The 27,822-nt window shown below is 34.2% G+C and overlaps 1 protein-coding gene across 1 annotated transcript in view; it reads left to right on the top strand.

The window, feature by feature from the left end:
* The window catches only part of PGAP1 (post-GPI attachment to proteins inositol deacylase 1), an 87,767-nt gene that overhangs the window by 25,433 nt on the left and 34,512 nt on the right, over positions 1-27,822 (top strand). Inside the window, exons 8-19 of the mRNA XM_004032992.5 lie at positions 2,036-2,141; positions 2,878-2,933; positions 4,371-4,454; positions 9,405-9,451; positions 9,810-9,861; positions 15,134-15,211; positions 19,468-19,543; positions 21,534-21,607; positions 21,713-21,764; positions 22,270-22,336; positions 22,747-22,855; positions 24,320-24,358. Of these exons, the coding sequence (XP_004033040.1) occupies positions 2,036-2,141; positions 2,878-2,933; positions 4,371-4,454; positions 9,405-9,451; positions 9,810-9,861; positions 15,134-15,211; positions 19,468-19,543; positions 21,534-21,607; positions 21,713-21,764; positions 22,270-22,336; positions 22,747-22,855; positions 24,320-24,358 (840 nt within the window). The remainder of the gene's footprint in view (positions 1-2,035; positions 2,142-2,877; positions 2,934-4,370; positions 4,455-9,404; positions 9,452-9,809; positions 9,862-15,133; positions 15,212-19,467; positions 19,544-21,533; positions 21,608-21,712; positions 21,765-22,269; positions 22,337-22,746; positions 22,856-24,319; positions 24,359-27,822) is intronic.

Raw genomic sequence — 27,822 nt, 5'->3', positions numbered from 1 at the left:
TTCAATAAATAAAAGCATGTTTTTCCATTAACTTGTAAGATGAGAAAAGAACTATAGTACTAGTATGTAATAAATTATAATTCTGAATGTATAAATATGCATTTTAAGGAGAAAATGAGAAATTTTTGATAACCATATTGCTAAGAATCAAAAATACTGTTTATGAAACTGAGTTTTGTTTTAAAAACTCACTATGTGTAATTGACTGGACTAAATAGTAGAAAATAAAAACTTAAGGTATGATATCTAATCCTCAGGAAGCATATAGTCCAGGAGAAAAGCAGAACATATATATTCAGGGAAACTAAAATGCAAAGAATAATTAGTCCTAAGCATGGTGATAAGGCAGGAATCAGAATAATTTCTAGTGGTTATTAGCATAAAAGTCATAGCTAAAAACTTGTGAGTAGATGGATTACCTTGAGAGTGAGTAAGAATGGTGGAATCCAGTCTTAAAGTTTTTTTGTTTTTGTTTTTTGAGACGGAGTCTTGCTCTGTCACCCAGGCTGGAGTGCAGTGGCGCGATCTCGGCTCACTGCAAGCTCCGCCTCCCGGGTTCATGCCATTCTCCTGCCTCAGCCTCCCGAGTAGCTGGAACCACAGGTGCCCACCACCATACCCGGCTAATTTTTTGTATTTTTAGTAGAGACAGGGTTTCTACATGTTAGCCAGGATGGTCTCGATCTCCTGACCTTGTGATCCACCCGTCTTGGCCTCCCAAAGTGCTGGAATTACAGGCATGAGCCACCGCGCCCGGCCTAAAGTTTTGGTAGACAGGCTGTAACATTTAATTGATTGCAAACAGATGTGGCCCCTTAAGAAAATCAAACAAATTTAGTATAAGACTGAGTTATTTCAAGTAGAGAGTTTGCATCAATTAGTATAAAAGTTCCACTGTCCTCCACTCTACTGACACCGTATCTAGAGAACTGTATTCTGTTTCATGCATCATATTTTGAGGGGGACATCAACAAACTTAAGTTTATCCAGGGGAGGCAATCAGAATGGTGAAGGGACCAAAAGAGTTCAATGAAAAACACTTGATATATTTGAAGTTGTTTTATCTGCAGAAGAAATGTTTTATTTGAATGGAGAACATAGCAAGTTTCTAATTTTTGAAGGACTGTCTCCCAATCTAAGATAGCAGTGTAATAAGGAATCAGTTATTTGCTCTAAATAAAGCATTCTCCTGGTAAGAGCTGTTAAAATTGGAATGCATGATCTTACAAAGTAGTGAATTAAAAATGTTCAAGCAAATGCTGGGTGACTTCCAAAGGGATTGGAAAGGTTTAGTAGACCTGGATCCTCACTGTTACTTCTTTGCCATTCTCGCTCTGTGGTTGAGAAAGTCATTTACCTGTCAGGGCCTCAATTATTAAACTAGAGAGTTGAATAATGGTCAATACCAAATGGATTTTATACCCCAGTACACTTTTTTAAAGGGATGACAACTTTTTTAAACTTGCCAACTTTTTATTGTGCCAGGATATTTAAAAAACAGGTAGAAGGATAGAATAAAAGAGAGTAATTTCTATGGTAGGAAAGTTGACAGTATTTATTTTCTATAGTGACCAGTGGATTCTTTGTTATGGTATTGGCAGTAGTCTGAATTTGGAAATTAGTACATTGGAATCACAAGACCAGAGAATCTCTAAAATTCTCTTCTGGTTCTATACATTTTTATAATGTTTTATTCTTAAATGTTACTTGAGAGACACTATTGCATAATAATGAAAGCATGAACTCTAGAGCCAGAATGCCTGGGTGTGAATCCCAGCCCAGACTTAAGAGCTGTGTGAACTTAGGCAAGTTTCTTAATTTCTCTGTGCTTTAGTTTATTCACATTTCAAATGCAGATGAAATCATTATCTCTTAGAGTTTTTGTGATGATTGAGTGAGTTTATGTACAGTGCTCAGAACAGTGCCTGGCTCAGAGTAATAAATGTTGGCTGTTGTCATCATTACTGAAGCAATGTTTCATCAAGCTATTACAATAGATACAAAATGATACAGAATGTATCAATGTTCTTTCTAGATAACTCAAAATTCCAAGAAGAAACTGTCAGTTTTGAATCACCACTTTATAAGACACCCATCAAAACATTTTGAGGAAAATCCAGCTATAATTTCTGACTTAACAGGTTGGTGACAATAACATATTTTAATTTTAAGTGAAGTATTTCATTATTAATTTTAGGTAAATTTGTTTATAGCAGACAAAATCTTTGAAACTGTGATACTTCAAGTTTTAGGATCCTATTATATATATATACATATATTATTAATTTCCCTATGATGATGCTGGTGCAGTTCTTGGTTAGGAAGGGAAAAAGAAGCAACGTGTAAGAGATTGCTGATAAAATTTTGTCTTGAAAATAACATGACAAATAGAAAAATTTCAGTTAAATGACTGTTCTCCTGACAATTGTATAAACTAAGTGCCATATTATTCTTGACTCCTTTTAGTTCCTCAATTATCAGTTATTCATTCTTCTTTTGGATTACCAACATATCTTTTGCTGATAAATTTTGCTTTTAACAAAATAACTTGCTTTGTCTATTTAAATATAAAGCAAATTATACCTGTTATATTTAATTATGTGTCTTGTTTGGGAAATGAAATATTTATTTCCTATATTGATAATTCCTTAGAGTTAAAGGACACCAAACAGATTTATACTTTACTTGATGTGAATGCTAGTTGGTGATGAGTATATAGAAAATATATTACTAGATTTTCTGTTTTAATATAGCCAGTGTTCAGAAAACCACTTCTTTATTGTGACTGAGAAGTATTTCACCAGGATTCAAAGAAGAAAGAAACTATGTAGTATAAAAACAAAACAAGGCAAATAAATTAATTTCCTTTACCTTCAGGGACATCTATGTGGGTTCCAGTAAAAGTGTCCAAATGGACCTATGTAGCTTACAATGTAAGTATTCCACCAATGGATTTTTTTTCATGTTTTTTCCAGAAATAATTTAGTATTTATCTTTAAAAGTTAAAGACTCTTTAAACAAGATAACTGCATGCCATTTTCCCACAATTTAATAATAATTCCTTAATAAGTATCTAGTCAGTAATCAGTTTTATCATAAATTTATCTTTTTTGCTGTTTTCTTTGACATTCAGTTTGTTTACATCAGGATCCAAACAAGGCCTATACATTGTTATTGATTAATGTCTTATTCCTTTTTAATCTGGAAGACTTTCTCTTACCACCACTCTCCCCTTTTTTTTTCTTGAAACTTATTTGTTGAAAAAAATACCAAGTCATTTGTCCTCTAGAGTTTCACAGTCTTGATTTTACTGATTGCATTCCCGTAGTCATTCAACATGTTCCTTTGCCTGTTGTGGTCCTGTGATTTAGTAGCTGGATCTAGCTGCTTGTTCATATTCAGATTTTTGTTTTGTTTTTGTTTTTGCTAGACTCTCTCTCTTTTTGTGATGTTAGCCACTGTTGATGAGGAATGCCTGGAGTTATTAATTGATTAAGGAGGATGCAAAAATTGTGATAAGTTTAATTTTATTATTTATTAACTAGAATAGTATTCTAGTTAATTCTATATACTTAGAGAAAAACTGCTTATCTACTAAATTTATCAAAAGTAGAATAAATCATATGGGAAAAGAGTGATAATTGTGTGGATCTTTGGATCTTACCTTATATTTACTCATTATCAGAATGGTGAGTTGGCTCACAAGCTTCCTCTTATTAGTGACCATTAGTGGGTTTATTCCTCCAGTATTATTATGCACTCATGCATTTAAATATGTTTTCTTTCAGTCTGTTGATACTAAAATCGTTCCATATTTGGTCAGTGGAAACCATTTCAAGTTTAGTTCCTGAGTTTTTTTGATACAGCTCTTTAGTTGTCTTTAACAGTTTCCTCACTCTTGGGTATGACAAGATATTTTAGCTTATTTTGTACATTTCCTGCCCCAAACCGTGAATCAGCTATTTCTTTAAGGAACTATTCCTTTTCTTTGGGAAGTGGTATCTCAAAACCATAATCTGGTACTAGAAATGCTTGTGACTATTGGGTTGGCATTTCTAGGCCTTTTCAATGGCCAGAGCTAAGAACTGCATAAAATCTTAACTAAAAGACCAAAAAACCCACAATAAAACAACAACAAAAAAGTACATTCACACTGATACTTCCAGGACAAACTGGGGACTACAGAGTTTATACCTAATCTTTCTCTTGCCCTTCTGTATCTTCCTCCTCCCACTCCTAGAGAATTGGTTCTCAACAACAAGAAGAATGATAGAATTAGAATAATTACTCATTTGCTATATCTGGATTTTTGAATGATGAAATTAATCTGCTCATTACAGCTGTATTGAGTGTTTTCCTTCTTTTTGTAGGAATCTGAGAAGATATATTTTACATTTCCTCTTGAAAATCATAGAAAAATCTACACTCATGTCTATTGTCAGAGCACTATGCTGGTAAGATAATTGGTACATTTTATGTAAATTTAAGAGGCTAACTGTTGTTCATTTTTCAAATTCTACTGGTAGACCTAGCTATGAAATATTATTATTAAATCTAAGTAGTTGAAAAATAATTTCTCTGGAAGAGTGTTTTGATTGAAAAGTATTAATCAAATTTTTTTTTATCACAGATACTATGCTATTAAGTTGTAACTTTGGTTCTAGTTTAGGTCTCCCACCCTGTCTTTCTGCCTTCATTTTACTCTGTTTGTGATGAAGGAATGAAATTCAAAACCCCTTTAATTCTAAGTTTCTATTAGTACTTTAAAGAATAGATGTAATTAAGCAAAGCTATTCAATAGGAATTTTATAAAGGGAATTTTGTTTTCCATTGGCTTACATACTAAAATTTGAGGTACTTTTTATACCAAATATTCTCTAAGATAGTAGAGTAACTTACAATGTTATCTAGATTTACTGTATCAGAATAATGATTTTGATTTTTGTGTTTCTTTTTAATGAGTACCTAGTTAGGCACTATTAAAAAATGTGATGTTGTTTAAAAATGCTGTAGCGTGCATTTATTATGATATTAGGAATGGAAGCTAGGTGTGGTGGCTCACGCCTGTAATCCTAGCACCTTGGGAGGCTGAGGTGGGTGGATCATTTGAGCTCAGGAGTTTGAGACCAGCCTGGGCAACATGGTCAAACCCCGTCTCTGCAAAAAATACAAAAAACTTAGCTGGGCGTGGTGGTACGCACCTGTAGTTTCTGCTATTTGGGGGGCTGGGGAAGGAAGATCACTTGAACCAAGAGGTTGAGACGGCAATGAGTTGAGATCACGCCACTAGCGCTCCAGCCTGGGTGACGAAGTGAGGCCCTGTCTCAGAAGAAAAAAAAGGGAAAGGTTAAGTAGTACTTCAATAATTTATCTACATTTCTTACTTTCAGGATTTTTTCTTTTTCTTTTTTTTTTTTTTTTGAGACGGAGTCTTGCTCTGTCACCCAGGCTGGAGTGAGGTGGCGCAGTCTCGGCTCACTGCAAGCTCCACCTCCCGGGTTCACGCCATTCTCCTGCCTCAGCCTCCAGAGTAGCTGGGACTACAGGCGCTTGCCACCACGCCTGGCTAATTTTTTCTATATTTTTTAGTAGAGACGGGGTTTCACCGTGTTAGCCAGGATGGTCTCGATCTCCTGACCTCGTGATCCACCTGCCTCGGGCCTCCCAAAGTGCTGGGATTACAGGTGTGAGCCACCGCGCCCGGCCTCAGGATTGTTTCTTAATTTGGATTCTTTTTCCTCTATTCTGAATTTTTTTTTTTTGGCATATCTCACGATTCTTCACTCTATATTTGTATCTGTTCCTTCTTCTCCCTTTTGTTAGGTTATTTGTATTTAGAACCAAGATCTATTACTTTGCTGGAGATGCTGACATTTGATTATATAGTAAAATCTTTTAAAAAAAGATGATAGGCATTGTGGGCTGGATGCTAATGAGTACTATATTTTAGTGAAATTACCAGACTTTTGCATCTCTCACAGAGACTTGCATCTCTCAGCCTAAAATCTATATGGGCAGTTTACCCTGGCAGATTCTGGCCTTGAGAGTAAAAGCTTAAAGTATCTTAATACTAAATTTCAAATCAGAATGTCAGTATTATATTAAGAAAAATGCTTGTCAAAGTGCAAATTATTCATTCGGCTGATGGGAGGATCTTTTTTCTGTATTTAATGTTCATGGGTATTAATTAACATAAAGTCATGTGAATTTTTTTAAAAATCTTTTCAATTTTTATTATAGAAATTTTCAAGCTTATATAAAGGCAGAAAGAAAATATAAGAATGTTTTTATAATCAACACACAGCTTTAACAGTTATCAATACTCTGTCATTCTTACATCATTTATTTCTTTACACTTTTTTTGACTGAAAAATTTTAAAAGTAAATTCTGGGCATTTTATTAGTTCATCCATAAAGTATGTTATCCTATAAGGATTTTATACATTACCATAATACCATTATTTCATCCAACCAAATTAATACTAATTCCTTAGTATCATCTGATATTCACTCCATGTTCAGTTTTCCTTGGTTCACTTAAATTTTAAGTTTATTTGAATCAGGATCCAAAGTATACATTGCCTTTAGTTCCTAGATCTTATGTCTCTTTTATAATAAATAGCCCCACCCCCTTTCCCCCATGCTACTTAAATGTTCAAAGAAATGTATTACATGTTTTACAGAATTTCCCACAATCTGGGTTTAACTGTTTGTATTCCCATAGTGTATTTTAGTATGTATTTCTATCCCCTATGTTTTCTGTAAACTGGTAGTTAGATCTAGAATCTTGATTAGATTCAGATTAATTTTTTATAGTAAGAATGTTTTATAAGTAGAGCTGTGTATCGCCTATTTTATGGTACCAGGAGGTACATAATATCTGGTTTTACCACTTTTAGAGAAAAAGATATTGGTGGGCTCAGTGGTGACAGCATGATCCATCCATTATAAAGTGCCCAGTCAGTCTTTCACTTGATGGTTTTTAGTAGCCATTAAATACAGTAGACAGAATTTTTTGAGAACTATAAATTTTTGATCAGTAGCATTTTCTTTCCTGTATACTTTAGGAGTTAGTCAATAATCCTTGAATAACTTCTAAGGTTTTTAGTATGATTTTTGTAATTAGTTCACCTTTTGACATCTAGGTTATATCAACATGGTGTTTTGATGGACTTTGATGGTGTTAGGGTGGACTTGAGTAATACATTATCTATCTATTCAATCCATTGATGAATGAGTCAGAATTCCCTATACACCGAAGTAGTATGGAATATCAGCAATTTTCATAATGAGGATTACCTTTGAGGATAGGCCCCTTCTTAGTAGCGGCAAAAACCCTTTACAAAAATGGGTTGGATCTTTACAGGCTGCTAGATTTTCTGTGTCCAGGCTGTGCAGATCTGTTCTGTTGTCTTGCTTCTTTAATGTCACATTATTGTTCTGGGAAGTACAGGTAACTGATACAGGACTCACACAAGTATTTTGCCTACAGAGAAACACCACACTTTTTTATTTGTTTCCTGTCAGCTTTCTTTTATATATTCCTGAAAAATGTCTTAACATTTTATGTAAGCTGAATGAGAGCAGAGACTATGTCTGCCTGATTCATCATTTTCCCTGAGGGCTTAGTATATCATTCCTTGGCCATAGAATGGACTTTATAAGTATCAGTTGAATAAAAGCATTGATTTCTTGGTTGTCCTATCTGTGATTCAAAGGACAAATTTATGTAGCTATGTGAGCAGTGCTTCTTATCCTCTTATGTCTTGGTAGGATTTCACTAGTTAGATAATCATATCTCAGAACATTGCTCTTACTTCCTTAAAAGTTGCAGTTAAAATCTCAGGTCACACTGCTGTTTTTGTTTGTTTGTTTTTGTTTTGTTTTGTTTTGTTTTTTGAGATGGAGTCTCGCTCTGTCGCCCAGGCTGGAGTGCAGTGGCGCGATCTCGGCTCACTGCAAGCTCCGCCTCCCAGGTTCATGCCATTCTCCTGCCTCAGCCTCTCGAGTAGCTGGGACTACAGGCGCCCGCCACCACGCCCAGCTAATTTTTTGTATTTTTAGCAGAGACGGGGTTTCACCGTGTTAGCCAGGAGGGTCTCGATCTCCTGATGTCGTGATCCGCCTGCCTTGGCCTCCCACGGTGCGGTCACACTGCTTTTAATTGACTAAAGCTGAATACAGAATATGTTAAAATGTCACAATCATCTCTGCAGCATTTCCATCCTGTGCTGATGAATCATAACCGCTTTAGTCTGGAGCCCTTGGAATTGGGCTTTAGTCCAACACATTCTTGGTTGTATAGAAGTTATTTGCTGGTCACTTTGGGAGGTTGAGGCGGGCGGATCATGAGGTCAAGAGATGGAGACCATCCTGGCCAACATGGTGAAATCCCGTCTCCACTAAAAATACAAAAATTAGCTGTGTGTGGTGGCACACCCCTGTAGTCCCAGCTACTCTGGAGGCTAAGGCAGGAGAATCGCTTGAACCCAGGAGGCAGAGGTTGCAGTGAGCCGAGATTGTGCCACTGCACTCCAGCCTGGCGACAGAGCAGGACTCTGTCTCAAAAAAAAAGGGAGTTATTTGCTGGTAACCAGATGGAAACTCAAACGATAAAGTAAAACACAGTATATAAATTATTTTAAATTGCTTGACTCTGGATTTATGTTTGTATAAAAGTCTACCTCCAGCTTCTCATTCTTCATTTAAAAAATGTAGATTACTTACTATATAACTATTGAATTAAAGTATGGACATTACTGAAATCTGAAAATTTTGGTTCAATAATTAGAAATACTTAGGTGATATGCTGTAGAAAGATGGCCAGGCGTGGTGGCTCACACCTATAATCCTAGCACTTTGGAAGGCCGAGGCGGGCAGATCACTTGAGGTCAAGAGTTCAAGACCAGCCTGGCCAACATGGTGAAACCTCGTCTCTACTAAAAATACAAAAATTAGCCGGGCATGGTGGTGGGTACCTGTAATCCCAGCTACTTGGGAGGCTGAGGCAGGAGAATAACTTGAACCCAGGAGGAGGAGGTTGCAGTGAGCCAAGGTCGTGCCACTGTACTCCAGCCTGGGTGACAGAGCAAGACTCCATCTCAAAAAAAAAAAAAAAAAAAAAAGAGAGAGATAACCAGTCAGGGCAGTCTTTCTCATACTCTTGGCTCCAGGATAACTGCTTACCTATCAATGTTGACATTAGACTTCTTTACCCATCCTTGATTTATTTGACTTTGAGAACATCTTGGATATGTTTCTCAACAATAAGCTGTTATTTATGTTTCACTTGCTCCTAGTCACCCTATCATATAACAATAAAAAGTGTTGAAAATGGGTGTTTGTTTTGTGTAATTATTTTCTACAATACTTAGTGTGTTTTGTTTTGTGCTGTTCATCAACAGGATACAAATAGTTGGATTTTTGCTTGCATAAACAGCACTTCTATGTGGTAAGTCTTTTGAATGCATGTTCATTTATCTCAACATAAACAATACTCGGAAACCACACTTTTAGAATAGTTTCATACATTGTTATTTTCATTTTGATGCTATATGAAATTATAATATTGTTTTTAAAATGAAAAGTAAAGGAAATGAATATACTAGTAATTTTTGCAAACATTGAAATTAGCTAGGAAAAACATTTTTGTTGCTAAGGGAAATATGTGGACAGAGTATATTGGATTAGACTCAATAGACATCTCTACTAGGTGTAGAGATGGTTTCTTTTTCCTCTGAATCTTATTTATAATTTATAATACTTCCATATATTTGTCCTTTAATTATATTTTCATATTTATTTCAAAGCCTGCAAGGGGTTGATTTATCATGGAAAGCTGAACTGCTGCCAACAATTAAGGTAAATTATGGCTTCAGAATTTTAATATTCAGTTGAAAAAAATACTTGAATCTATATACATTTTAAAATATTCTCTTTCATTAGCTTATCTTGGTATTAAATAAACTTGAGATTTACTAACCTACATTTAAAAATATTTTCTCTAGAAATACATTTGATAGGGAATAACATACAATTAGTGTTATTTATTTTTTTTTACTTTCAGAGATAAAAACTATAAGTTAACAGTCCTCTAAATCTCTGTATATTATAACTTCATACAAAAAGAACTGGATGGATTTCTAACATTCAATTTGAGGATATGTTTGAATGGCCTGCCTTAAAATATGAGCTGAGTTAGTATACTTAGAACTCATTTTGGGAGGAAGGGCCTGCAGTTGGGAAGTGGACATCTCAAACAGATATGATACATGGTCAAGCACTCAAATAACTAGTTTATCTAGTGCTCTCCAGGGTGATAAGTCACAGCAGGGATTTATTTAATAGTTGTTTGTGATTTGATTAAGCAACTCTGGTAGGTCAGCAAGTTCTTTTATAAAGGGCTTATTTGCGCAGTCTCAAAATCTATTGTTGAAAAAGCAAAATAATCCTAAAATGTGATGAAAATATGTATTCTAATTTCCAAATTGTATTTATTGTAACTGATAAAGTTTTATCCGGATTGATAGTTTTCAGTCTTCAGGTAAATCTGTACTTTAAAAATATAGTTTCATAATGAATCCTAGACTCATTCATTGACTTGAAAGTGAAATCATCTGGTGGTTTCCAATTATTTCACGATTAACTCCAATTAAGTTAGTTATTCTTGCTCATGAATGCTTATAATTATTTGTATGAATAGTCAACTCTATACTATACAAACAGAGAATGAGAAACTTATGCTAACAGAGAGGAATGGTGACAGAAGAAATAATTGCAAGTCACACTTCACTTTGAAATGGTTGCAATTTTTTTGTCACCTTGGTCAATCTTATTTGTACATATTCATTCATGTGACCTTGTGTTTATCAAACAAATATGGTAGGAAAGTAAATTGACTCTTGAACATTTTTAAGGTTTCTCACTGGTACTATCCTAACCAGGATCAAAACAAACAAAAGTGTTAGGATATACTTACTGCACACTCATTTATAAGGTGTTATTAAATATTTCCTCAACTTATTTTTTTATTTCAATAGCTTGAGGGGTATAGGTGATTTTTTTATTACGTGGATGAATTGTATAGATTAATTTGGATGTTCTATCCAGCCTATAAAGATTAAGAAGAAATAAATTATTAAAAACCCAATAAAATGTACTTTGCTCCTATGTTTTAAAAGGTATTTCTTAAATCATAAAATTTTTATATTATTCTTTTAAATCTCCAAAGATTAATCAGTCTCTATATCAAACAATAGGTCCCTATGTTGTTTGTTCTGAATGGAAGAAACAGCTGGCTGAACAGCAGGAGAACAAGCTATTTCAGCTGTCTACTTTTCATGGCAAATGCTGAAAGAGAGAAGTTAGAAAACAAGTATTATAGCATTCTGCAATCTTGTGTGTTCTCAGCTTAGGAGGATAGATCTTTTATTTTAATGAAAGTCAAAATTAAATGTAATATGTATTAGCCATTTATAAACAGCACACAAAATTATTTTGCTTTGAAATTGAAGGGATGACTAAAGCAAATAAATTTTGTAAATTTTATTCATATTAATATCTCAATAAAAGTAATGTCAGATGAGAATTATATCATTGTTAGGCATTTCTGTGGACTGAACTTTTAATAAATAGATGGAGCCCTCCATCAAAGCATGTATAAATTCAACACTTGGCCATTGTTGAGAATAAATACTTAAAAGCCATTAGAGTGGATAGCTGCACAGATTATCCAAGTGCTTCCTAATTAATGTTTCATATTAGCTACCATTTGTCTGGTGGGTCTTAGCTGCCTGTAGCTGTGGCTTATGTGGCCCTTTTAAGGCTCTTTAATTTACATTAGAACATATGAGTCTGTCACAGGGACTTTGCTAAGTCGGGGTGAAGCCCAGGAGTTTATGTTTGATAAACATCCCACATGAATCTGGTCAGATTGTTAGAAGGCTACTCATTAATGGTTCTTTAGCTTGAGCATCTCTGTCCTCCTTGCCCACATTGGTGCTTCTCAAGAAGATTTGGGGAAAGCTAAGTGTCTTTAGAAATGTTTAATGCAAACATATTGTTAGAACATATAACCACTCCCACCCCACACATACTTCCAGAACAAAACTCGATTAAAAACTGTATTTGGGTGATTCATCACATAAATAGAACTAAAGACAAAAGCCACATCATTATCTCAATAGATGCAGAAAAGGCTTTTGATAAAATTCAACACCCATTCATGTTAAAAACTCTCAGTAGACTAGGTATTGAAGGAACATATCTCAAAGTAATAAGAGCCATCTAATGACAAACCCACAGCCAACATCATACTGAATGGGCAAAAGCTGGAAGCATTCCCCTTGAAAACCAGCACAAGACAAGGATGCCCTCTCTCACCGCTCCTATTCAGCATAGTACTGGAAGACCTGGCCAGGGCAATCGGGCAAGAGAAAGAAATAAAGGGCATCCAAATAGGAAGAGAGGAAGTCAAATTATCTTTGTTTGCAAATGATGTGATCCTATATCTAGAACACTCCATCGTCTCAGCCCAAAAGCTCCTTAAGCTGTTAAGCAACTTCAGCAAAGTATCATGATACAAAATCCATGTGCAAAAATAACTAACATTCCTATTGACACCAACAACAGTCAAGCCAAGAGCCAAATCAGGAATGTAGTTCCATCCAGTATTGCCAAAAAAAGAATAAAAGACCTAGGAATACAACTGATCAGAGAGATAAAAGATCTCTACAAGGAGAATTACAAAACACTGTTCAAATAAATCAGAGATGACATCAACAAATGGATAAACATTCCATGACCATGGATAGGAAGAATCAATAGCATTAAAATGGCCATACTGTCCAAAGCAATTTATAGATTCAGTGTTATTTCTATTAAACTACTATGGACATTCTTCACATAACTAGCAAAAACTATTTTAAAATTCATATGGAACCAAAAAAGAGCCCAGTAAAGCCAAACCAATCCTAAGCAAAAAGAACAAAGCTGGAGGCATCACACTACTTGACTTCAAACTATGCTACAGGGCTACAGTAACCAAAACAGCATGGTACTGGTACAAAAACAGACACATAGAGCAATGGAATAGGATAGAGAACCCAGAAATAAGGCCACACACCCACAACTCTCTGACCTTTGACAAACTTGACGAAAACAAGCAATGGGGAAAAGTTTTCCTATTCAATAAATGGTGCTGGGATAACTGCCTAGCCTTATGCAGAAGGTTGAAAGTGGACCTCTTCTTTACACCATATACAAAAATTAACTCAGGATGGATTAAAAACTTAAGTGTAAAACCCAAAACTATAAAAAATGTGGAAAACAACCTAGGCAATACCATTCTGGACATAGGAATGGGCAAAGATTTCATGATGATGATACCAAAAGCAAAAATTGACAAATGGGATGTAATTGAACTAAAAAGTTTCTGCACAGCAAAGGAAACTATCAACAGAGTGAACAGACAATCTACAGAATGGGAGAAAAATTTTGCAAACTCTGCATCCGACAAAGGTCTAATATCCAGCATCTATAAGGAAGTTAAACAAATTTACGAGATAAAAACAATTCATTAAGAAGTGGGCAAAGGACATGAAATGACACTTTTCAAAAGAAGACATACATGCAGCCAACAGTTATATGGAAAAAAAGCTCAACATCACTGACCATTAGAGAAATGCAAATCAAAACCACGGTGAGATACTATCTCACACCAGTCAGAATGGCTATTATTAAAAAGTCAAAAAATAACAGATGCTGGCGAGGTTGCAGAGAAAAAGGAACACTTACATGCTGTTAGTGGGAGTGTAAATTAGTTCAACCATTGTGGAAGACAGTGTAGAGATTCCTTGAAGACCTAAAAATAGAAATACCATTCGACCTAGTAATCCCATTACTGGGTGTATACCCAAAGGAATATAAAGCATTCTATTATAAAGACACATGTATGTGTGTTCATTGCAGCACCATTCACGATAGCAAAGACATGGAATCAACCTAAATTCCCATCAATAGTAGACTGGATAAAGAAAATGTATTACATATACACCATGGAATACTATGCAGCCATAAAAAAGAATGAGATCATGTTCTTTGCAGGAACATGGATGGAACTGGAGGCCATTATCCTTAGCAAATGAATGCAGGAAGAGAAAACCAAATGCTGCATCTTCTCACTTATAAGTGGGAGCTGAAAGATGAGAACACATGGACATGTAGGGGGAACAACACACACTCGGGCCTATTGGAGGGTGGAGAGTAGGAGGAGGAAGAGAATCAGGAAAAATAACTAGTGGGTAACTAGGCTTAGTACCTGGGTGATGAAATAATCTGTACAACAAACCCCCATGACACAAGTTTACCTGTGTAACAAATTTGCACATCTATCCCTGAACTTAAAATAAAAGTTAAATTAAAACAAGAAAGAAAACAAAAAAACCTGTATTTGGTGCCTTGGCTTTTCATTAAATAGAGCAGTCTTCTACCAATTCATTCCTCAAAATATGGACTATAGGACTGGTCTTAATTTTGAGAAATAAATAGTTACTCATTTGGTGAGGTGCATTATTTAGACATACTTGTCTTTATCATTTGCTAAATAAATTCCAGGGGATGATGTGCAGATATGCCATTAGACAGCAACTCTTTACTACTTGGGCTAGATCAAAATAATTTGAGATTAAATTGTAACTCTTTCATTATATTTAGCATTTATTCATTCATCAGCTATTGAATGTTTTTTGTTATATACTACCAAAATAAATGTAGAAACAATACTGTGATACTATATGTAACAAATAACCAAATTATAAAAAGAAAGACACCAAATTTGGAAATAATTATAGACAATAATTAAATTTAATGTTAAATGTCATTTGTTTTATGTGAAGGGATCCAAAGAATATTTTTGGCGGTTCCTATTTAGCATAATAATTATTAGGAACTTGATTTTCAACAGGATTATTGACCTGGAAATGTAAACATGAGCATTTTATGAAGTACTGAACATAAATTGGAAGCCTGCTTTTTAAGATAACGAATTAAGTAAGAAATAAGTGTTATTTATTTTTCTTTAAACATGCATTAATCTCTAAGAAATAAAAGTAGTTTCTTTCTTTTTTTATTTTAGTATCTGACATTAAGACTTCAAGACTATCCATCTTTGTCTCATCTTGTTGTTTATGTACCATCTGTTCATGGAAGTAAGGTAACAAGTGGGTTAAGATTGTTATTAGAATGTTTTGGAGACACATGCTAAATTTTACAGTTCTTTTTCAATGAGTTTTTCTGCACAGAGTTTATCTAAAACAGTAGCCAGTTTGATGATCCACCTAAGACTGTTAAATTATTAGGATCATCTACTCTAACTTGAACTAAGCAGAATGAACCCAAGTTTCTTTGTTCCAAGTGAGAACTGGTTCCAGTTTATCAATCAGTCTTTCAAAATCTATGAATTATTAGGCACATAATAATAATTCATAGGTGCAAAACCTAGGAATTATTAGGTACCCTTTAAGTACAAGGCTATGTACCAGGAATTATAGGAGGCACACAAATGAAGACATGACCCTGGTTTGGTTTTGTTTTTTTGAGAAAGAGTCTTGCTCTGTCACCCAGGCTGGAGTGCAGTGGCACAACCTTGGCTCACTACAACCTCCACCTCCTGGATTCAAGTGATTCTTCTGTCTCAGCCTCCCAAGTAGCTGGGACTACAGGCGCATGCTACCACACCGAGCTAATTGTTGTATTTTTAGTAGAGATGGGATTTTGCCATGCTGGCCAGGATGGTCTTGAACTTTTGATCTCAGGTGATCCGCCCACCTTGGCCTCCCAAAGTGCTGGGATTACAGGTGTGAGCCACCACGCCTGGCTGACAAGACCCTGTTCTTAAAAAGCTACATACTATTGGGAAGGGGGAGAGAAATGTAACTGGAGCAGAGGGAAGAGTGGAAAAAGAACTACCCAAATACACATAACACAAACCAGAATATAGCAAGTACATAAAAAGAATGGCATTATAATAAGGTGATATTTAAAATGGCTTTCAAGTGGGCATGGTGGCAAGTACCTGTAATCCCAGCTACTTGGGAAGTTGAAGCAGGAGAATCATTTGAACCCAGGAGGTGGAGGTTGTAGTATGCTATGATTATGCCTGTGAATAGCCACTGTACTGCAGCCCGGTCAACATAATGAGACCCCACTTTTAAAATGAAATAAAATAAAACAAAATGGCCTTAACGGGTAGTTAGGATTTTTATAGGAAGAATGAACATTGTAGAGCCATGCTGTCAATACAGGAATCACTAGCACATGTGGCTATTTCAATTTAAGTTAATATAAAATAAAAAATTCTGTTCCCTAGTTGTCCTAGTCACATTCCAGATGCTCAATAGTGACATCATTGCCAGGAGTTATAATGGACAGCACTGTTTAGACAAAGCAACAGAGCAAAGCATGAAGTATATTTGAAAAACAGTGAATAAGTAAATAATAATTTTGAAAGGATGGCCACGATGGGTTTGAATAGTAGTGGAGGAAAAGTCTGGAAAATTAGTTCATGGCCATATTGTGAAAGTTTTGATTGGAGGATTCAGGACTTTATGGAATTCAGAAGTCAGTAGGAAGCCATAAGATTTTTAACTATAGTAGTAATGGTATCAGAAATCATTTATTTGGGAAGATTAATCTCCTTATGCTGTAGAATAGATCAGAAACAGACTAGGTACCTCATAAGGGGCTTGTACAGACTGAGCACCCTTAATCCAAAAATCCAAACTCTAAAAACTTTCTGACAGGTGGGGATACTCATTGCTATAATAATGAGGACGCGCCATCTAAAACTTTTTGAGTGCCAACCTGACACCACAATTGGAAAATTCAACCCCTGACCTCATGTGGTGAGATGTAGTCAAAACTGTCAAAATTTTGTTTCATGCACAAAGTTATTAAAAATATAAAAATTACCTTAAGACTAAGTGTGTAAGATATGTATGAAACATAAATGAATTTTGTGTTTAGACTTGGGTTCCATCCCCCAGATATGTCATTATGTATAGGCAAATATTCCAAAATCTGAAAAAAATCAAACACTTCTACTTCCATGCATTTTGGATAAGGGATCCTCAGCTTGTACTAGGGAAGTGGGAATAGAAAGAAAAGAATGGTGATTTTGATAGAATTAGTGGGTAAGAAAGAAAATGGAGGTAAAGGGCCCTTTGGACTCCCCTTTTCCTATTTCACCCAGCAAACTTACTCTTCAAGATCCAACCCATGTCCTTTTTTCCCTTTTCCAGAGTCCCCCAGTAATCTTTTACTTATTCTCATGATACTTTATAACTTCTTTGAAAAATTTATTATATTGAATTATAATTTATTTATGTCTCAGTTGCCATGACCACATTGTGAACTCTTTAAGAGTAATGAACAGATAGGTTTTATTCTACTTTGCATCCTCAACCTTCAGTGACTACTGCATAAATGCTCAAGAAAATGTTTATTGACTGAGAAGGTTCATAAGATTTGTAGCCAAAATAATCAGAAAAATGTAGGAGAAATAGAGAAAGGAAAAGGGGGATGTAGTTGGGAGTCATCTCAATGACTAAATCTCACAAGTACCTTATAATGGATTCATTGTTCTGTTTTGCTTAGCTCAAGTGAGAGGTAATTCAGCATCTTCAATACTAAAAGCTCTCTTAAAGGGTTTTTCTGGCAGGTAAGCTGGTTTCGAATGAATCTAATAACATTTTTCTCAAACTTGAAAAGGCCCTCTCTGGTTATTCCAAGAAATTAATGAGCCTTTCTGCAAATAGACAGTCTTAGCAGCCTAATAAATATGTAATGCATCTTAATGCTCTTTGGAAAGTAACACTGCTGACTCTACTGTTGTACAACCCCGTCTCACTAGAATTATAACTTAAGTCTTTCATAATTTTTGCATGTCTATGTATAGCTCATCATCAGAACATGACATATATTCAAATAGTGTAAAATATTTTTGAGTCAACTTCTGTCAGTATATTTTTAGAAATGCAAATATGGAATTTAGCTGCATTTTTTTGTAACAGAAAACAAAATAATTAAACCCATTAGAAATTTACTTGTCTTGGGTGTTTCAGAGACAGGCCTTTGAATTTTCTCTTTCTTGGGTAGGGTTTTTGTCATTATGCAAAACTAAAGGCATAGCCAAATTTTTAAAGCAATAATGAAAATTATATTATTTTAAACTTGTTCAAAGTAATGAAATTGCTTTTAAAAACTGCTTCCCTGTCTGATATAGGCTTATCCAAAAGTACTTTGTAAAAAATGTAATGAATAATCCTGTTCAGTAAATGATTTCTATAATCTTTTAGCAGCTGTTTTCTATAATGAAAATATCTGACTGTGTTCTTTGCCTTGTAAGGAGGGAGAAATAAAGCAAAACCCCTTAAAAGTTTTTTCTTTTATTCCCCCAAGTGTATGGATTAATCTAATAGCAATTTCCCTGTCTGTTTTTCAGTTTTGAAAACAATCAAAAATCTACCCAAGAGGCAAACAAAGTAATACTGCTTCAGACAAATCCAAAGTATAGTTATTAGAAAAGCCTAGGATAGACCCCACTAGCTTTCCACTTTTGTAGACAGCAAACTACTTGCTAGCTACAGTTATGCATCAGATTAATTTTTCTTTAGCTTCCGTAGATCAAAATAATATTATTGCATTGTAGAGATTATTTTAATGAAATTATTCCTTTACCAGAAACAGTTCTTGCAGATAAGTGAGAGCAGAGTTTCTTATGCAGCTAATAGAAATGTTATGTAAAAAGAAATGTCACTACAAAAAATTATAATGATGCAGGTGTCACATTATAGTTTTACTTTTTTGAAAAGCATTTCTTTTTCTGGCTTCATACATAGTAAACCTTTTTTCCACTTACTGTGATAACTGTTTAACCTGAAATAGTGTTCCACAAATAACATTAGCCATGTGTCAATGAATGGCAGTATTTCTCCAGCAGCCTTTTATAGTCTAATTAGACTATCTTTAATAAATACAGGATTTTTCAAAAAGATATAAAACAAAATCACATTTTCCTTTTGACTATGAAAGTATTAAGAGACATAGTATCTAAATCTTTAACTAATCTTGAATTAGCCTAGGCTGGTAATACTTTCATCCATCCTTTACTGTCCTTATGCAAACACCTAAAGCTAACTATAAAAAAACTGCTATGAATCTGTTGTTCTAGAAATGGCCCTCGAATAATTTATCTATTAAGTTAAGCTTGTATATCAAGTTTTCTCAGCATAGTATCTCTCCTTGAGAAATTCTTGCCACTTAAGTATAGGCAGAATTATAGTGTAATAGATGATACTTTCTCCAAAGCTGAGGTTTATAGACTTTTATTTTCCACTCAAACATCAAGTAAAGATACTTTACTGTAAATTTAACTTACTTTTTCTAATAAATCAATGTTTTATATTTCAGTTTGTTGTAGATTGTGAATTCTTTAAAAAAGAGAAAAGATACATACAGCTTCCTGTAACTCATCTTTTTTCCTTTGGTAAGTACTTTGTTTTTGGAAAGCATAAGAATTGCTTTTATTTTTAACAGAGTTGCAGTAAAGCAGAGCTTTGTAATATCAAATGTTGAATATTTCAAGTATAGTTCTTAGAATAACTATATGATGTGGTTCAGTGGTTTTATTCTCATTGGGCTAGCAGTCATATTCTGAGAAGTGAACTTCCATAATCACATACATTTGCAGGTAATTGCGTGTGTGTATATATGTGTCTGTGTGTCTATTCTTATGTGAAATTTATCCTATTGGCCCTTTTAATACAATTTTAATATAGAGTTATAAATTGTTATTTGTATAAGAAGGTTTCAAGATTTCTCTAAATATTCTTTTAAACTTTATTTTGAAATAATTTTAGATTTACAGAAAAGTTACAAAAGAGTTCCTGTATGTCCTTCACCCACATTTCCCTAAGGTTGACCTTCTACATAAACACAATACAATTTTTTTAAACTAAGAAATTAGCATTGGTGCAATACTGTTAATTAAACTACAGGCTTTATTTGTTTTTCACCAGTTTTTCCACAGATGTCCTGCTTATCCAGGTTTCCACACTGCATTTAGTTGTCATGACTCCTAAATCTCCTATAATCTGTGACAGTTCCTCAGTCTTTCCTTGTCTTTCACAACTTTGAAACCTTTGAAGAATACTGTTCAATTATTTTGTACAATGTTCCTTATCTGGAGTTGTCTGTTTCATTTTTGTGGGGCGAGTGGGGAACAGGGTCTCACTCTGTCACCCAGGCTGGAGTACAGTGGCATGATCCCAGCTCACTGCAACCTCTGCCTCCTGGGCTTAAGCGATCCTTCCACCTCAGCCTCCTGAGTAGCTAGGACTACAGGCATGTGACACCATGCTCAGCTAATTTTTTTGTATTTTTTGTAGAGACAGAGATTCACCATATTGCCCAGGCTGGTCTCAGACTCCTGGACTCAAGAAATCAGCCTGCCTTGGCCTCCCAAAATGCCGGAATTACAGGCATGAGCCAACGTGCCCAGCCTAATACTTTCTTATGATTAGATTGAGGTTATGTATTTTTGCCAAAATACCACAGAAGCAATGAGGATTTTCTACTATATCATATTGAGTATACGTGATACTGATATCTCTAATTACTAGTTATGTTAATTTTCCTTTCTTGGTTAAGGTGGTGCCTGCTAGATTTCCCCACTATAATGTTATTGCTTTTTCCTTTTGTAATTAATAAATATCTGGGGTGACATACTTTGAGAATATATAAATGTCCTGTTTTTCTTTAGAATAACCCACTATTTTTAGCATCCATTGGTTCATCTAGTACTTAGCAAATATCACTCTGGTATTCTACATTTAGTGGAATTCTTCCTGAGATAAAGTAGACCCTTCTCCCCCATTATTTATTTATTCAATTTTTATTTATGTCACTATGGACTCAGAGATATCTATTTTATTCATCGGGCTATAATCCAATTCTATCATTATATATATTTTTGATTTAAGTTATTCTAGCTTTGAATATTGGGAACTTTTTTACGTTGGCTCCTGTGCCCTTTAAATATTTTTTTTACATTTTATTTATGAAAAGAATCTGTGTTACTTGGCAAAACTTTAGGATTTTTATTTTTCTCCCTACCCTTTGTTTTGGTACAAAACTACCCAGAACAATACAGAAATGACAATTCTGAATCACCCATATCATTGAAGATAAGAAGCTTGTAAAATAAAAGATCTACCAAGAAAGTACACCTTTCTGAAATTGGAATTATATACCTGACTTTTTTAAAAGCAGATAGATGTGATTGGAAGTAATAAAATTTATTTTGTCCAGAGTTTATTGCTGGGAGATTAGATTTTTAGGAGTTAACTCCATACAGAAGTGAAAACCTGTAAATAAATTTTTAATTATTGGCATTGTCTTAATGCTAATTAAATAATCAGTATGTTTTTAAAAACTTCCTTGATATTCTAAGTAATACAGTACTTTGAATTCAACAGGATTGTCTTCAAGGAAAGTGGTGTTAAATACAAATGGCCTATACTACAATCTAGAGCTTCTGAACTTTGGACAGGTAATTAATCCTGACTACAAGAAAAAGGATTTGATTTTACTTTAATGTTTACTTTAACATACAAGTAAACCTTTATATTTTGTTTTTGTGGTCAAACTCTATTAGATATACCAAGCTTTTAAAATCAACGTGGTAAGCAAGTGCTCAGCAGTCAAAGGTAAATATGTTTTCTAAAAATTGTATAGAAAATAATATTGTCATTTGAAGACTCAATAGGTGTTAACTCAAATTTTCTATAATACTTATTCTTCCATATATTTTTATGTGAAGTAAAATTAAATTTATAACAGAAAAGTTGTTTATATTTCCAGGGGATTTAACATAGACCCTTTCTTAACAGTAAAGCATTTTTATCTGTTTCACTTTAAATATCCACATTTTAAAAATGCCATATATCTTTATGTCTTATAGTAGTAATTCAGATTTGGTTATTTAGTATTTTTCCACTTTCTTAATACTGCCTATCTACTGTAATATCTATTATAAATCTAATTAAAGCATTATTATTTAGGAATTCGCCATAATTTTTTATCATGTAATATAACCTGTACTGATTTTTTTAATGAAATGGACAATTGTATAATTAGTTAGATATTATAGTAGTTTATGTAACATTTAGGGTAACATGTTGTTAATAATACATTTTTTTAATGTTTTAACAGAAGAAATAACCAGTATCTATAGACTTCATATTCCTTGGTCTTACGAAGATTCACTAACCATTGCACAGTAAGTATTTGAAAGAATTTACTTTAAACTTTGGTGTTTTTGAATAATAGATATTCTGCTTAGTTTATTTATTTAAATCATGAATTATTAAAATGCCTCAGTAAAATGTATGTATCCTTTATGTAGCATTGTTCCTATAATTTAATATATAGTATTCTTATGAAATGATAGAGAACTTAAACTTTACTTCCTTGGAACCTGAACCCCCTTCCACCCTCTCGCAACTCCTGTGTCCTAGAGGGAGCATTCAAACAATTGTGATATCATTGAAAAAGTGCCCATCCACAATTATGTGTCTGGCACCTAGCTTCCTCTACATTATTCAGTTGTATTGTACTGAGGATTAACTTAGCCATGGCTCTTTACCAGCATTTTGTATTTGAGAATTGATATTTAAGTTATCTCTTCAGGGCTCCATCTTCCACAGAAATTTCTCTGAAACTCCATATTGCTCAACCAGAAAACGATACCCATGTGGCATTATTTAAAATGTACACGTCATCAGACTGTCGGTACGAGGTAAGTTGTATGTTTGATTAATTTTTAAGATTTAGTTGTAGAATAAGCTAGAAATGTTCTTTTTATATAAGCTTCAGATATATGGTGGCATGGAAGCCAATGCATATAAAAAATAGGCATTTAAAATATTTTAAATATTCTTCATTTTTCCTATTAACACCACCTTAGCATCTCCATAGCTGGGCCATTTGCAAATGTATACATCTTAATAAGTAATAGAAGATAAAGCAAAAAAATGGGACTGTAGATTAACCTTCTAAATTTGGAAGCCCCAAGTCCAGAATCTTTTTTATAAATTGAAGAACATCATGAGGTCAGCTGACATGGGCTTACTGCAGTAACTGACATGATACTTAATGGTGTCTACTCTACTGGTTGTTAGCTTAAGGATCTTCTTTCCTTTTCACTAATTATTTTAAGCTCTGCTAGTCATTAAAATGTGTGATTTCATACCTATTGTGTTTATTTTGTAATCAAAGTACATCTCTTTGTGTTAAGGGGAATAGACTTGAGAGTAACATTTTAGTTACTTATGGATTCATGAATGAAGAGCCCCTAGATTCCAGATTTAAGTGGTTAAAGTACTCATTTCAGTGGTTATGACAACATAGGCTTCTGGTTTATGTGAAATATTTTATTTCTGCTCAACTGCTTTAAACCAAGCTTAAATGTTTGGATTCTTTGTTAGAACTAACTTTTCAAGGATAAACTAGGATTGATTTTGTCAAATTAATAGAATCTGTTCCTCCAGCCAAGTTTCAGTTGAACTTATATTATGAATTAATTTAGATTTCATGGAATTTATTATTGCTTTGATATCTTGCATCCTGTTTCTAACAGTTCAGGGTTTTACAGGGCCATAGTAGTTTTTAATTTGCATGTTCATATTTATAATATTAAAGCAATAGAAAAAATTGTGATAAAAATTTGACTCCAACTACTGCATGCTCTCAAAATGTCCATTTTTTTTTTTTTACAAATACTGCATATCTTCAAGAAGTCCATATTTTGACAAAATCATTTTAAACTTCCCTAAAAATATTTATCTCCTTTCTAATATCAAATAGACTTCCTAATTATCAAAAAGTTGTATTTATGGTAGAGATAATTAAGGATGAATTTCTTTTTAAAATATTATTTTGGCTTAAATTTCTTTAGCTGGCACGATATGGTAATAAGATATTCTACTTAATTAAATATTTTAGGTAGTAAAGGAGCAAAATAGCATTCACTCAGCTGTCAAATAATTAGATATGTGGGAAAGTATACTAAACAGTAACACTCTACTTAATACAATTTGCATGGTGGTTCAGAAGATTCTTTAAGATCTTGAGTGCCTTTAAGGTTTACCATTATAGAAAATCAATTATTATGCTTAGAGATATGCATAAGTGCTCAATTTAATAAAATGTAAAGGAGTTTAGAGGAAAATAACCTTTTTTTTCAATAATTGTTTTAAACTAGGTGACAGTTAAGACTTCCTTTTCACAAATACTTGGACAGGTAAGAGATTCCTGGCTGGTTGATTATTTACTGCTTCATGAATAGATAACTCTAAGGAAGGGTTGTAGACTTTTTCCCTAAGGGGCTGGATAATCAATAATTTTTTGCAGACCACATACAGTATCTTTTGCTACTGCCACTGCTGTAGTTGCTTCTGTCTTCTTCCTTTTTTCTTTTTCATTCTTCTTACACTTGAATAAAATCCAAAAATTATTCTTGGCCCACAGACCATATTTGCCCACCCCTGCTTTAAGGTGATTCTTTCATGTTTGATACATCCAAAAAATGAGAGCTGATACCTGATTCTCAAACAAATTAATATTTTTGCCTAAATGAATTTCATGGTTTGCCATGGTGGCCCCCATCTGTAATCCCAGCACTTTGGGAGGCCAAGGCAGGCAGATCACTTAAGGTCAGGAGTTCGAGACCAGCCTGGCCAACTGGTGAAACCCCACCTCTACTGAAAATACAAAAATTAGCCAGGCGTGCTGGCATACACCTGTAGTCCTGGCTACTCAAGAGGCTGAGGCATGAGAATCGCTTGAACCTGGGAGACAGAGGTTGCAGTGAGCTGAGATTGTGCCACTGCACTCTAACCTTGGCAACAAAGGGAGACTCCATCTCAAAAAAAAAAAAAAAAAAAAGAAAGAAAGCAAAAGAAAAAAGATTTCATGTTGCTCATACTACACTATAAATTCATAGTACAATAAAATATGTAGGCTCTGCCATATAAATGAATGTTTTCAAATAACTTTTTATATTGTGCATGCTCAGTTTGTAAAAGGTAAACATAAATTCTATTAAAGATAAATGTGTTGAATTCATTAGCAAATAATATTACAAAAATACTGCATAAAGCAGTAGAACTATAGATATTACTTAGCATCACTATAATTTGCACAATTGTGCAACCTGGACATAAATAAGATAACAATTGATTAGTTAGGGAAGTTATATAGTTTTAATATTCAGTCAAATTTGTATTATAGCTTTATTACTTTCACTTTTTTTTGGTCTGTTGTATTTTGCAATGCAGGCATAGTAGAATTTTGTTTTAACTCTAAGTCATTTAATACTGTAATAAAACTCACAAGGCAAAATTAAATTAGAAACATTTTGTATATGCATTATCTCATTTAATCCTCAGAGCAACTTGGTGAGAACTAGATTATGATCATTATTAATTTGTGAACATTATAAAATTCTAAGTTAATATATAGAAATTTTGTGCTAAATTAGGAAGGGAAGATTAAAATCTTAGTATAAGTTGGAAAATAGCATCATGGATAATTACAGTACATATTATAAAATGTTGGGCCGGGTGCGGTGGCTCACGCCTGTAATCCCAGCACTTTGGGAGGCTGAGGCGGGTGGATCACGAGGTCAGGAGATCAAGACCATCCTGGCTAACACGGTGAAACCCCGTCTCTACTAAAAATACAAAAAATTAGCCGGGCATGGTGGCAGGCACCTGTAGTCCCAGCTACTGGGGAGGCTGAGGCAGGAGAATGGCGTGAACCCAGAGGCGGAGCTTGCAGTGAGCAGAGATCGCGCCACTGCACTCCAGTCTGGGCGACAGAGCGAGACTCCATCTCAAAAAAAAAAAAAAAAAAGTGTTAAGGGACCAATTAAATCTCTCCAATTCATACTATTGTATATTTAGTATGGTGAAAGGGCATATTACTGTAAACAGTGGTTTGGGGTAGGAATATAACATACTCTCTTATCCATATAATTCCTGTGTCTCATAATTCAGTTTAGTAACAAGAAAAGTCAAGTCAGCTTGATACACTAGAGTCAAGCCTAATTGTAAACCAAAAGAGGACAGACCTAGTATTCTTGTTTTGATGTGGAAATCTTTCTAAAGACTGAGGATGTACAGGTGTTACAGTATCAAAGGTGGATTCTTTTTAAAATGTCAATTAAAGAATTTATATTATTGAAGCTTAAGCTTAGTTCTATAAAAAAATTAAAAAAATAATTTGTATTAATTGAATTAAATTCTCAAATTATTGAAAAGACGTAAGATGTTCTTCCTTCATGCTTATTTAAAAATGTAGCTTGTAGGTAGTAAGAGAATGAATGAAAGTTGTATATCTTACTTGTTTTAAAAAATAATACATATTTTGAATGTTGCTGATTCAGTCACAGAAGATTGGAGAAAATGAATAAAGAGAAACTTCAGCCTTCCAATAGATAACTTTTCATAAAGTTAAATTTTTTTCTGAAAAAGGAAAGAGGAAAATATATTCACATATTCTGTAGTCTGCTCTTACGAAAAAGAGGGCAAAGCATGAACTGAAAGTTACTTTCTCAAGAGAATTCCATAAACGCTAGTAAATCATTTCTGTGCAGTAATGAAGTCCAGTGTTGCCAGATCTTCAGCTTTTAAGAGAAACTATAAATCTGAATTTTTAGATGAAATATTTTAATTTTTCAATGTTGGCATGTAAGTCAAAATTTGAAGAAATACTGCACTAAATACTAAGTACGGCTACAGTTTGACTATGAGACAGGGAGGCCAGTTTATGATTGTAAGTTTAGTAGTATCTTATATACCCAGCTGTATCTGTAGCCCAGTATAACATTTAATACTCATAACGATGATCCTCTATCATTAAAAGAAATTTTATATTCAGAATGCTCTGTGTAGGACCTCTTACAAGATTCTAAACACAGTGAAGGGCATTAAAGGTAACAATAACAGCTAATATTTTCCAGTCAGTTACCATGTACCAGTTACTATTCCAAATGCCTTATGCAAGTGTGAACATATTTAAGCCTTACATCCCTGTGAGGTAAGTGCTGTTTATCTCATTTTACAGATGAGGATATACAGAGAGAGAAGGGAAAGTAATGGAGGAGTAAAATAACTTGCCCAAGGACACAGAGCTAGTGAGAGGCAAAGCTGGAATCTAAATCCAGGAGTCTGACTCCTGAGCCTGCCATGTTGCTTAACTCTCGATAAGTAGAGTATATTTCCCAGCTTGTCATGTATGATTTGGTATTAGGTAGCAAAATGGTCTTTTCCCTTTTACTCAGCTTTCCCAACCTTCCATGCAGAGCTGTAAACTATAAGTCACAAGTATGGGCTGTACGTTTTCTGATTTTTTCTCTTCTCTTTTTACCTGGGAATTCATGGAGGGACTTTAGGGAGACCCTGAATTTTCTGAAATTTTCTGCAAGTTTTGTAGTAAGCTTGTACTTCCATAGTTTCCCTCAGGTTGCCAGAGAAGTCTATACATGTTCTAAAAAAATTCTGTGGAGTGGAGAACATGCTTTAAAGTAAATTTACTTTTAATAATGTGACATTAAAAGAACTTAAGGCTTTTTTAAAAATTATACTTTAAGTTCTCGGGTACATGTGCAGAACGTGCAGGTTTGTTACATAGGTATACACATGCTATGTTGGTTTGCTGCACCCATCAACCCGTCATCTACATTAGGTATTTCTCCTAAAGCTA

The sequence above is a fragment of the Gorilla gorilla genome, chromosome 11 (genome assembly GCF_029281585.2).
Source record: "Gorilla gorilla gorilla isolate KB3781 chromosome 11, NHGRI_mGorGor1-v2.1_pri, whole genome shotgun sequence".
Taxonomy (NCBI): domain Eukaryota; kingdom Metazoa; phylum Chordata; class Mammalia; order Primates; family Hominidae; genus Gorilla; species Gorilla gorilla.
The sequence above is the reverse complement of the archived record's forward strand: the minus strand, read 5'-3'. Positions and strand labels throughout refer to the sequence as shown.